Source organism: Zootoca vivipara, chromosome 11 (assembly GCF_965207765.1).
Source record: "Zootoca vivipara chromosome 11, rZooViv2.hap1.1, whole genome shotgun sequence".
Taxonomy (NCBI): domain Eukaryota; kingdom Metazoa; phylum Chordata; class Lepidosauria; order Squamata; family Lacertidae; genus Zootoca; species Zootoca vivipara.
The window spans coordinates 8,457,339-8,469,639 of record NC_142594.1 but is presented as its reverse complement, the minus strand read 5'-3'; the positions used below and the strand labels follow the sequence as shown (position 1 = coordinate 8,469,639).

At 39.3% G+C, this 12,301-nt stretch overlaps 1 protein-coding gene across 6 annotated transcripts in view; it reads left to right on the top strand.

The window, feature by feature from the left end:
• Window positions 1–12,301, top strand: part of GOLGA4 (golgin A4) — a 52,807-nt gene that overhangs the window by 10,748 nt on the left and 29,758 nt on the right. For 4 of the 6 annotated variants that reach the window (XM_035128781.3, XM_035128779.3, XM_035128778.3 and 1 more), the window contains 7 exons: window positions 365–412; window positions 1,098–1,154; window positions 5,706–5,804; window positions 6,591–6,729; window positions 7,483–7,670; window positions 8,726–8,809; window positions 9,470–9,617. In XM_035128781.3, coding sequence (XP_034984672.3) covers window positions 365–412; window positions 1,098–1,154; window positions 5,706–5,804; window positions 6,591–6,729; window positions 7,483–7,670; window positions 8,726–8,809; window positions 9,470–9,617 — 763 coding nt within the window. Of the gene's footprint in view, window positions 1–364; window positions 413–1,097; window positions 1,155–5,705; window positions 5,805–6,590; window positions 6,730–7,482; window positions 7,671–8,725; window positions 8,810–9,469; window positions 9,618–11,978; window positions 12,043–12,301 lie in introns of those variants that run through there. The other 2 variants (XM_088653802.1, XM_035128782.3) reach the window with 2 other exon arrangements.

Here is a 12,301-nt window from a genome sequence, read left to right as displayed (position 1 = left end):
CGGAAACACCGTTTACCTTCCCGCCGGAGCGGTCCCTATTTATCTACTTGCACTTTGATGTGCTTTTGAACTGCTAGGTGGGCAGGAGCTGGGACCGAGCAACGGGAGCTCACCCCATTGCAGGGATTCGAACCGCTGACCTTCTGATGAGCAAGCCCTAGACTCTGTGGCTTAACTCACAGCGCCACCTGGGTCCCATTGATGTATATTATAGTATAGTAAATTCAAAGTGTGGTGTTGAACATTTTTCATAGGGTATGAGAAACAATAAAGATCAATGACCTGGCTAAAGCACATTGGGTTTCACAGTAAACAGTTTGTATAGAGTTTGTCTTCATTGTCAGCTGTGTTTTACACTTTTCAGCTGGTCACTGCCTATCAAGCTGTGCAAAGAGAAAAGAAAAAACTGCAGGTAAGAAAAAAAAGAAAGGATATTCCCCGAACATTTTTCATAGCCTTTTCTTTTGCCTGGCGACATTTTTAAGGGTGTACTGTAACTTTAAATTGTGCCCAGTATGCAACAGAGAGTCTTTAAATATGGATGTAATCCACATAAGTATTCCTTTCCCCTGATGTGATCATTTCCCTGGAGTCTCCTTCAGTCAAGGCTACCCGAAAACCAGATTCCCTGCAGCCCTAAAGGCTGTTATTTCTGGCCTAAAATTATTTTGCCACTGATCATAGCCCTCACAAAAACCACCTGACCAGAGACAGAGCAGTGATGACAAAGGCGAGTGGGAATTAGAATTGCAGTAATGTGCCTGTCTGTTTTAGGAATTTAGGAATTGTTAATAGGAACAATATTTTGCAAAGCTTGCGGTCTTCAGGAATTAAAGGAGATAGCACAAAATTAAACTGGAGCAAGGATTTCCAAGGAGGGAAATGTTGGAGGGATAAGGAAATTAATTCTAAAGGAATTACAAACTGCTTGGTGCTTAATTTACATCTAGACATTTCAGATTTGTATTTTTGGGGGAAATATAGCTCTTGAACTGGAGCTTGATTTGTAGTGGCAATGCAAAGCAGAAATTGTTGCTCACATGTAGCTTTTATGTGTACAGTATTTAAAAAAATCATCTTTCTCTGTTTGTTTTTAGGGAATATTGAGCCAGAGTCAGGATAAAGCACTTCGCAGAATTGGTGAACTGCGGGAGGTAATACTTAATTCCAGTTGTGCATGTAATCTTACAACAAAAAATCTGAGAATTGAGTTCACGTGATTAGCTATGTGACAGTAATAAAGTGCAGTAATAAAGAGTATTCCAGTGGTCTGCATAGGCCTTATGCAGATTTTTACAAAAAGCAACTACACTAATATCTTAGCGGTAATTCTCAGTGAATGGACACTTTCTGAAAAATTTAGAACACACAGTAGAATAATAATTGAGGCAATCAAAACAAAAACTAGTTTTGGTATATTACAAAAACTAATACATATACCTTGTAAAAGCAAATCAAATCAAATATTTATGGTATAGGTATAGAAAACATAATGTGTAAAATAGTGAAACCACAATGACAAAGAGGCCATTCACTGAATAAGATCACTATGAAAAAAAGCTAACAATAAGGTAAATAATAAATTAAAGTATAACAGCGCAACCCTGGCTTCAAATAAGCTTCTTCTTCTTTCAGGTACAAATAATCTAGTTACTGTTTTCAAAGGTAGTATTGCAATACAAAAACTGGTTAATAATAATAATAATAATAATAATAATAATTATTATTATTATTATTATTTTATTATTTATACCCCGCTCATCTGGCCGGGTTCCCCCAGCCACTCTGGGCGGCTTCCAACAAAATATTAAAATACAGAAATCCATCAAACATTAAAGGTTCCCTAAACAGGGCTGCCTTAAGATGCCTTCTAAAGGTCTGGTAATTGTTATTCTCTTTGACCTCTGGTGGGAGGGCATTCCACAGGGTGGGCGCCACTACCGAGAAGGCCCTCTGCCTGGTTCCCTGTAACTTGGCTTCTCGTAGCGAGGGAACCGCCAGAAGGCCCTCGGCGCTGGATCTCAGTGTCCGGGCAGAACGATGGGGGAGGAGACGCTCCTTCAGGTATACTGGTTAGTGCTTGTCTGTTTAAGGTCAAATATACAATTGTTTAGCCCAGTCTAGTTGGGGTATTATGCATTTTTTGGGGGGAAATTGTAACATGATCTCCCAAATTAATTGCCAGGAGACAGAACTTATGGCCATGAGGAAAGGGAATTTGAAATATGTTTTCCTTGTTATTTCAGATGTATTCCCTAGAATCTAGATTGTACGTCTTGCCATTTTCACAATTAATGTTCATTTAAAGAACCATTTACTTAATTACTCCCCACTACCAATACTGGTTTTATGGCCAGTTATCAGGGATGGTGGGAGTTATAGCCCCACAACAACCAAAGGGCCACGGGTTAGCCACCCCTGCTTTGCAGTGTTAGGGTTATCTCCAATGGTGTCACTGATTTTGACAGTAAGTTTTCAGTCAGCAGAATGGGTAGGGAAGCAGTTTCCTAGAGGTGTACTCTAGGGAAGGGGCAAGAGGCTGAAAAACTCTTCCTCCTCCTTTTTGTGGATGAAAGACTTAGCGTCAGCTGAGATACAATCCTCAGACTCTACAAATACTGCAAAGCCAGAAATCTGTGAGTTGTTGCCTACTTCTATTCATTTTTCTGTTATGTAAATTAAGTTGCCAATCTCTGTTCTACTGTACAAACATTTGTTTGCAACTGCTTAATAAAGATGAAGTGTTCTAGCACATCATTTTGTACGCTAAAGCCCACTAATTTATTGGGACGAAGTACTTGTGAGTGCTGCAGGATTTGCCGCATTGCTTCTTGCAAATGCATATAAATAAATCTACTTTTTATTGTGCTTTCTACCAACTGAAGAACCATTCTTTAAAGAATGATGTGTTCTGTTACTACTTAATAAATGTGAAATAAAAGTAGCAGAGTTAATGCTAGCTTTGCTAAAGGCTACAACACAGACCTCAGTTACGAACACATAAAGGTTATACACAACCGTAACTGGCTATAATAAAATGCATGAACTAATACAGAATGAATAAAGAAATTTTAGTTATAATGTACGTAGGAACAACCTCTGTCAAAGGCGAGGGCTTTTTCCTAAATACAGTGCTTGTATTCAATGGTGCCAGGTTCAGCAAACAAGCACTGTCCTTAGGAAAAAGCCCATCTTGGGCGAAACAGGGAATATACCCGGGAACTTTGTTTTTCCTAAGGACAGTGCTTATTTGCTGACCCTGGCACTATTGAATACATCTACTGCCATCTCATGGACCTGGGCTCATCACGCCCTTTTCCCAACTGGATCTACGAGTACCTGGTCTATACCTGCTGTACCTCTTCTCTTGGGGTACTCCTTGATTATCTTATTTGTTTGGACTGTGACCCTTAATAACACTTTAAGTTTGGGGTTGTGCCCTCGCCTTTGACAGAGGTTGTTCCTACGTACATTATAACTAAAATTTCTTTATTCATTCTGTATTAGTTCATGCATTTTATTATAGCCAGTTACGGTTGTGTATAAGCTTTGCTAAAGGTCCATGAACATTGGTTATTTGATTTTATCAGGTAACATTGCAATGAGCTGGGATTTTCTGTTTGTTTGAGTGAGCAAATGAACACTTATTCAAAACAGCAGGGGACTCTCTATTGCCTGAACACTTTGCTCTGTTCCAGTGAAGCTGCAGCATCATTTGACATAACTGTAGTAAATGTAGATATTTATAGTTCAGGGTATTTAGAAATCAAAATAATGATCAATGTGTTTAAAATGGGAAAATGACATCAATCACTACATAGAAAAGAGTACCACAGCAGTTGTCAATATTCCTAGCTATTGGTTGACTTCAGGATGTAATCTGCAGTTGAAACTAGTATGACACATTCTGCATGGAAACTGTCGCAGTGATGTCACTGGGTTCCACCTGGTTATGTTCAAGTAGGTTGCCATAGCGTCAGTGAACTCCTAAGGTCAGGAAGTGTGCAAGTGTTAACCAATCTGGTCTGGGGTAATTTTAGGTGGCTGATGTTTTTAGATCAACGATAAGACAAATGATTTTAGGAGATGACTTGGCAAATACAAGAAGATGTCTTCAGATATTGCCAAGGCCTTCCCCAATTCTGTTCAGCAATCCTTGTGGAAGCATGTATAGCAGTTCTGTGCAGCAGTATTTATGCCTTTTAATCCTCCTTTTTGGATTACAAGAAATTGGCCCTCTTTTTTGCCATGTGGAGTTTTTATGCAGGTATGTGTATATTTTGCAAATAGTGACTTGATATTATAACATGGTTTTTAAGCATAGAATCCATAGCATTTCTTTCTATAAACACTCACATTTTATGAGCAATCAGCAAGAAACTAGACCTTCTAGCTATTCTGTTTATCACTTTTTCAGAATGCTGAAAAAGATTTCTCTACAGTCTTGTCAACTAGTCACAGAAAAAATTGGCCTAGCTATGAGTTGTTGTTAGTTTTTTGTGTGTTTACCATCGGCTCGCTGTGCAGGAATTAACAGGTGACATGGGGCTGTTAAAAGGAGAGTTAAAAGGGTGCTTCATAAGTTGGCAACCCTATGAACTTCATTAGGAATTAGTATGAGCTGTTTCACATTTCTCCACTGTTTGAGTGGCAAAAATATTACTGGCTGCAGTCATGAATTTGTCACAAGAAAATCATTACCTATATGCATTATCTGGGAGGGGATTGTAAACATTGAAGTCAAAAGGAAATAAATGCAGAAATTTGCAGTGATAGTTACAATATGAACAGTGGTCATTCACAAAAAGCAAAACGAAATGAAAACCAGTTGTTGATAGTAGAGTCATTCTGGCATTGGTTGTCAACTAACACCATTTCAATTTCTTACCAGACCCTCAACCATACTTAGGGACTACTGTAAGTTGTTTAGGGCTTGAAACACTAATGTGAACACCTTGAAATGGGCCTGGAAACAGGCAACCAGTGAAGCTGCTTCATATGAGTTTTGAATTGAACCTCAGCCAGTAATCCGGCTGTTGTATATTTTAGATCAGCTGAACTTTCCATGTCATCTTCAAGGGCAGCCCCAGGTAGAAGCAGTAATCCAGTCTTGAAGTTATCAGAGCATGGAGTATGTGGCAAGATCTCTGTCCAAAAGGAGCCATAGCGGACAAACTAGACATAGCTGGAAAAAAGCACTCCTAGCTACTGAGGTCGTCTGATGGCAATGCTAGATCCAGGAATGCCCCCAAGCTACAGATCTAATTGTTTCAGGCGAGTGCAACCCTGTCCAGAAAAGGCAACCTCCTGGACTTGAGACCTTAGAACACATCAGACCTCTGTTTTTGCATAATTCATGTTCAGTTCTTCAGCCAACATCCAGCCCATCACTATCTCCAAGCACGGGTTTAGTACTTCACCTTCCTCTCCCAGGTAGGTGTAGAAAAAGTAGAACAAACAGAGACTTGGGTGTTATCTGTGTATTGGTGACAATTCACTCCAAATCTGATTTCAACACACAGCAGTTGCATATAGATATTGAATAGCATGGGGGACAAGATAGAGCCCTGTGGGACACTACAGGAAATCTCCCTGTCTGAATGGAGTGCTTGACCACCCTTCTTACAATGTAGGGATAGCCCCCTGATTAAGCTGTTTTATTATTTTCAATTAGAAATATTTGCAAAATGTATGTTCTATTTAAGGAACTCCAGATGGATCAACAGGCCAAAAAACATCTTCAGGAAGAGTTCGATGCATCTTTAGAAGAAAAGGATCAACTCATCAGTGTCCTGCAGACTCAGGTGTCTATGTTTGATCAATAGAGATGCTTCCAAAGTACCCTGGAAGAACAGTTAGTTGTCTTTTCTTACACACTGAGTGTACTAGCTTTGCCAAGAGATATCATAATCTTTCATTCTGTCTAAATTACCTGTGTTTCATTCTTTCTAAGTCAGTTTCCCAATTGTTTTGTTGAGAGAGGAAAATCGAGGGTGGAGAAAACTGCTGCTTGGTCTGCATTTTGAACCAAAATTTACACTAGCTGGACGAATGCATAGTTGGGGATGTAATTGTCCTTCAGATTTTAAACATATCAGGATCTTACTGTCATAAGCGTGCAGATCTCATGGAGGGGATCTTGAGGAGGAATGGGAGGAGTTGGACCTAGATGTTACTAGGAGAGTCCTAGCAGGATGGGAGAGGTGAAATTTGGGACCCCAAGAAGTGTCTGAAATGGGAAGGGGTGGATCCATGGGAGGGGCCAAGCAGGTTGACAGAGGAGTGTTCCGTCCCTGTGACATCACACCTCTAGTCAGATACCTCCTGCACCCAGTGCTACCTCCTGTCACTCCCCTTAGAGTTGTTCCTCTGCGTCTCAGCTGAGGCCCCCTCTCATCTGACCTTGCCTTCCTCCTCTGCCTGCTTCTGTCTCGCTCTCCAATATGCCTGCAATGGGCCAGCAGCTATTCAGAAGTCTGACATTATGCTGTGGTTCACCTGTCAGCAGTCAAGTGAACATTTTTATTATATGTTAAGAAATGTCAGACAGTAGCTGAATAAACAATTATATTACTTTGTTGTTTTTGCAGGTATCATTACTGAAACAACGATTGCAAAATGGCCAAATAAGTATTGAGTTACCTGATCCAAATGTTCAGACTCAACCACAAGTTCAGAGTCCAACAGAAGATTTAAACACAGAGAATGCTGTGCAACCAGAGAGTCCTGGTAGGTTGGTGTATTAGAAGAAGACTGTAAATATCATGAAAATAAGACATCAGCAATCTTGTGCTTTCATCAATTTCTACTAAATAACTATGTTTCCTAATACAGATTTCCAGTACAGTGTTGGTAGGGCTTTACAGCTGCATTTTAGATTGTTGATAAAATATTGATGTTAAGATCTCTTATTGAACATGCAGGGGATTTTAAGTACTTCCAGACGATATTACTATGAGAGCACTACAATAGTATTCTTCATTTATTTAGTTTACATTGGCCAGTATCCAGTGCCCTTGTTCCATTAGAATTTATGCTTGTACAACAGAAATTCCTTTTCCCCTTGCATGCACTCCTTTCTCTCTGGGAGGAGGTGCAAGATGGCGCCAAGGTAAGATGTGCTTATCAGAGCTCCGCATATTCCCTTTCATTTACATGCCAGGGGTTTGCTTTGTTTGCTTCTCTCTCCCCCCCTTTTATTCTTTTTAAAATTCCTCCTATCTAAGGCAAGGTTGTTTTGTGTGTTCCGGCAACCCCAAATCTGCTCCAGAGGGTAGGAAGACCCTTTAGACAAGATTTAGGGAAAATACGGGGGAAGGAGAGTGTTGTGCAAGCAGAAATTATTGCAATAACAGAACCAATGACTTAGTGCTGTTTTGGATATAAACTTTACTTACCTCACACCTTTCTTCAGTCATGGTATTCAAGCATTTTTTGTCCGGGCAATTATATTGCCCAAACATAATTTTCTGTTTGATGTAGGCGGTGATGGGGATTCTGCTAAAACCCTAGAAGCTCTTACTCAGCGAGTGAAACGTCAAGAGAACTTGCTCCATCGATGTAAAGAAACAATCCGCTCATATAAAGAGCGCTCAGCACAGCTAACCAATGAAAAAGAGGCACTTCAGGAACAACTGGATGAGAGACTTCAGGAACTAGAGAAAATAAAGGTACTGAACAATCACTTTGTGTATCAATTCACGCAAGGTCAAAAATTTCTTTGCTTAACTGATAAAACAAAGATGCCAGATGTCACATCCCGAAACATATTGTAAAATTCCTGAATGCCTAACGTAAGGGCAAGACATGGTGTTGATTCTATTAAATGGAATACAATAATAATAATAATAATAATAATAATAATAATAATAATAATAATAATAATAATAGATGTAGACTATATGTCAGAACCTTCCAGAACTGCATATCTTAAACTACACATTTCTAATTGTGTGTGCCTATTAACGTAACTTAATTAGACTTCAAAGTAGGTTTGTTCGGTTTTTTATTTTTGTATAACCATGCAGTGATGTTTTTGTTCAGGAAGGGGAAACATATGGTCCTCTAAATGTTGAGCAGAGTGAGATATTTCATGCACAGTTGGGAGCAAGGCTGTAGTCCTTGTTAAAATAGGAGGAACTGGGCATATTTTACTCTTGATTTTATTTTATTTTTAATCTAGTGTATGCCTGAAAATAAAAATTTTAAGTGAGTTTTATAGTAGCCTCCACATTATTCCTTAAGAAACTCTAGGAGCCTTTTTGGGCAAAGAGCATGGTATAAATATTTTGAGTAAAGCTTGTACCCTCAAAGTCTGTAATGTCTGATATCAGTATAACTTCAACAAGGAAACAAGTATTTTCAGCCTCTTCCCAATGTAACCAGCATTTATAAGGAGCAAAAAGGTATCTTAATGCAGGGGATTCCCAGAGTTGTGTGTGTTGATGTTCTCCAGTGGGGAGCTGAATAGTAGTATATATTCAAGTAAGAAATACAGGCTACTCCTTATTTCCCTGGGAGTTGCATTCCAGGTCATTGCGTGTGTTGGCAGGGTACGTGTAAGCCTGGACCGTTTTATCCCCTTCTCGGGCTGAAAGTGGTGTGTGCATCAGCAGTCACATGCAAAATGGTCGTTCCCTGTACTCAAATGTGAAGCCTTGGTGGGTGAGGGGAAGAGAGTTATTGGAAGATGGGTACACTGCTTATATTTTAACCTGTCTCCTAGGATCTTCATATGGCTGAGAAGACCAAACTGATCACTCAGTTACGTGACGCCAAGAACTTGATAGAACAGCTAGAGCAAGATAAAGTAAGCAATATAGATTATTTAAAAATTCCTAAAATATTGTACGAATAGTGCTAATTCAGGCATAAAAATTGCATGTAATTTATTTTGTCAACTGTCTTGAAAATAATTGCTAAAATGAGGATATATGAGAGAGTGACAGAGAGAGAATTGGATCCAGAGTTTGTCTTCTGTGAACAGAGCAACTCCTTCCACCCACGGAAGGCTTTAGATCCAGGGGCAGAATCCTTTTCTTGGAAGGAAGGGGAGGTAACTTTTGCCAGTTCCCTTCTCCCCCTGCAGCTGTCACCTCCAACACTGGTCTAGAGACTGTTCCAGCAGGAAACCTCCAGAGCAGATTGCATCTCTTCTCTTCTGCTGGCAGGAGCAAAGTCTGCTGTTTGCTCTTCTTCATGGTCTTTGACTTGTCATAGATATGGGGCTGTGCATGCACACAATCAGAGTCTGAGGGTTGTTTTTTTAAGTTCCACCAGTAATCTCCAGATCCTCTTTCCCTCCCCTTGGTTATAGTTGCTATATATTTGTCACAATGCTTCTGCACTTTCTTCTAATGCTACAAAGAGGTGGGAAAGTTGCATAACAATAACTATGTCTTGTTTCTGAGTGTGTGTATGTATGTATCCCACACAGCACCCTCCTTATCTGTAATTACCCATTTTATAGGGCATGGTAATAGCAGAAACCAAACGGCAAATGCATGAAACATTGGAAATGAAGGAAGAAGAAATTGCCCAGTTGCGTACTCGCGTCAAGCAGGTGGTTATGCAAGGTGAAGAGTTAAAAGAACAGAAGGAAAAGTCTGAAAAAGCTGGTAAGAAGTTGTGATTGTTTCTTATCCAAGCAGGAAATGTTTCTTTGGCATCATTTGTTTGCACTTTGTCACTAACTGTCACAACAATCCCATTTCCCTGACCATCAAAATTAACATCACTGTTTTGACTAATGGTAGTGAATATAGGGGTGTCCATGTGGTTTTCAGAAGACCCTGTTGGTGCTTTGTGGAACTTGGTGGAAACCTGCAGCCATCTTTGCTCTACTCCTTCCTTCATTGCTTGTACAAAAATGAAAGAGGCAAATAAGTTGGCAGATAAAACAGTTCCAACATTCCTCATTTATAACATAAACACATTAGGGGGAAAATGCTCAACCCTATCATGGAATCAAAGCTGGCTAGGATGGTCCACATAGATTTAAGCCACCTCATTTTGAATAATGTGCTTCTGCAGTGCCTTACAAGTTGAAGGAGTTAGATCAGTAAGTTTCACAGCAAGTCCGGTGATGAGAAGCCACCTTTCTTCTAAATTCCACGTAGCAGCTAACACTTTTGGCATTCAGTAGTAGTCATACTAATAGCTTAAGCATGAAGTCACATGTTATGAAAAAGAGACACACCATTCCTGCTAGTTAGTCTGACCTAGATGATGAATTTCTTCCCAGTAATAAGCATGATGTAGACACTGAATGTGGGGACAGTGGGAGAATCTGTCTTTTGAGACCTGGTGCAGAATATCTGCAAGCCATGTTTTTCAAATTTGGAAGCAGCCTTATGAATGCACTTTCTTGCCTTCTCCATCCAGAGCACTTTACCTCTTCCCTTCTCTTCCCAGTGTTAACCATGGTTATGCATTATATGTCCACCGAAGCTATGGATAATGCCAAATCACATTTCTATAACCATGGATTGCAACCACTTCAAACCATGCTTTTCGACTCAGTTTTACAAAGTAATTATGGTCATACCTCGGGTTACAGACGCTTTAGGTTGCGTCTTTTCAGGTTGCGCACCGTGTGAACCTGGAAGTACCCGAACGGGTTACTTCTGGGTTTCGGCGCTCGCGTGTGTGCAAAAACACCAAATCACAACCTGTGGGTTGCGAACGCTGCGGATTGCAAACGTGCCTCCCACATGGATCACGTTTGCAACCCAAGCGTCCACTGTATTGATAGCGCAGGAGAAATTGCTCATGGGAGGAGATAATGTGCAGCCATGAGGATGGCTCATGTTTGCAGCAGTGCAGTTTTATGCCTGTATTTTCTGTGTTCTTAGTCACTCCACACATCCAACATCCTATCTCTTCTCACTTCTCTTCTCACTTGTTAAACAGAAATAGTTTATTGTGGGGAAAATGGCAGATAAACAGAACGAAATGCAAAATGTTAGCTTTTACAAATTTTTCGTTTTGATATAAAACGTTAGATAATACTTTACATAGTTATTACATCTATTTAATATTAAGGATAGGTAATATTTGATATGCTTGTATTTCTAAGTTGTTGAGAGACACAAAGATACTGCTTTAAGCCACAGTCCTACTTATTTTGATTTTTGTGAGTCAGTAGGTAGGATTGCGTTACCAGTGTTCAAATGTGATGGACAAGTCATTGCAACAGGTCTTGTAATAAATATATATAATAAAATATGCTTGGAATGCTAAACTTTGAAACTAAATGAAATAAAACCATAACAGTTCAGTCCATGTCAGTTTATTATTGCAGCTTTTCATTCTGTAATAATGAAAGTATTGTGTTAAAATCTCACTAAGCATCTTATTTTTGTGCATCCACACATGCCAATAAGTGAATCATGGTGCCTTTCCCAAGCCTTGTATGAACAGGATTGGGGTAAGGGATCTCTTACTTAATATCACTCAACTGCTGCTTGCAGAGGGCTTTAGAAAGTAAATTCTGTGCTTCTCAGGCAATACCTAAAGTGAGTGCCTTCAGTTCAATGCAATTAAATCTCTTTAACGCTTTAGAATATTTGTTTACAGCTCTTGGAAATCGGTTATGTTATAATAACTTGTACATTAATTTCTCATAATTCAAACTTCAGCATTATACCAGTATTAAATATTCCGCACAAAACATTGTGAGGGTTCGCCAGTGTTTGGCCATGTAAAACAACCATTTCAAATAAATCCTTGTAATTGTTTTCCTTCTTTGCATAAAAGCTGTTTCATTCATAGACAAGAAACTCTTTTATATATTCAGGTGCTTATTCAAAATCATTATTGGTGCAGGTTGCCTAAATGTAAGAGAATGTTGTTTTGACTAGATGATTTTTTTTGTTACAGTTCTGCGCTTCCATTTCTTGCATACTTGTTGAAACAGACTAAATGAGTATTTCCTAGTCTGCATAATTTGGTTCCATGCTGCTTTCTCCTGCTTTCACCACTAGATAGCGCCATAAGTTGAAGACATCAGTTAATATGGCATGAAAGACTTAAAAGAAAGAGGTAAAGATAGCTTTTATTGCACCAACTCTAGTTGTTTATGAAAATTTGTTGCAAGCTTTTGAACCACACCTAGGTATTTCATCAGAGCAAAAGCAAGGAGTTGGCTTATGGCTGGCACTTAACTTTTTTTAAAAAAAATGAAGAGTGTTTTAAAAATAATTGCAAATTGTGCTCATCATTTTCCTTCACCAGTTCCAGTAGAGAAAAAGGATATGCTGTTGATTTCACAGAATACCACTCTGTGGCTCATAATGATGCA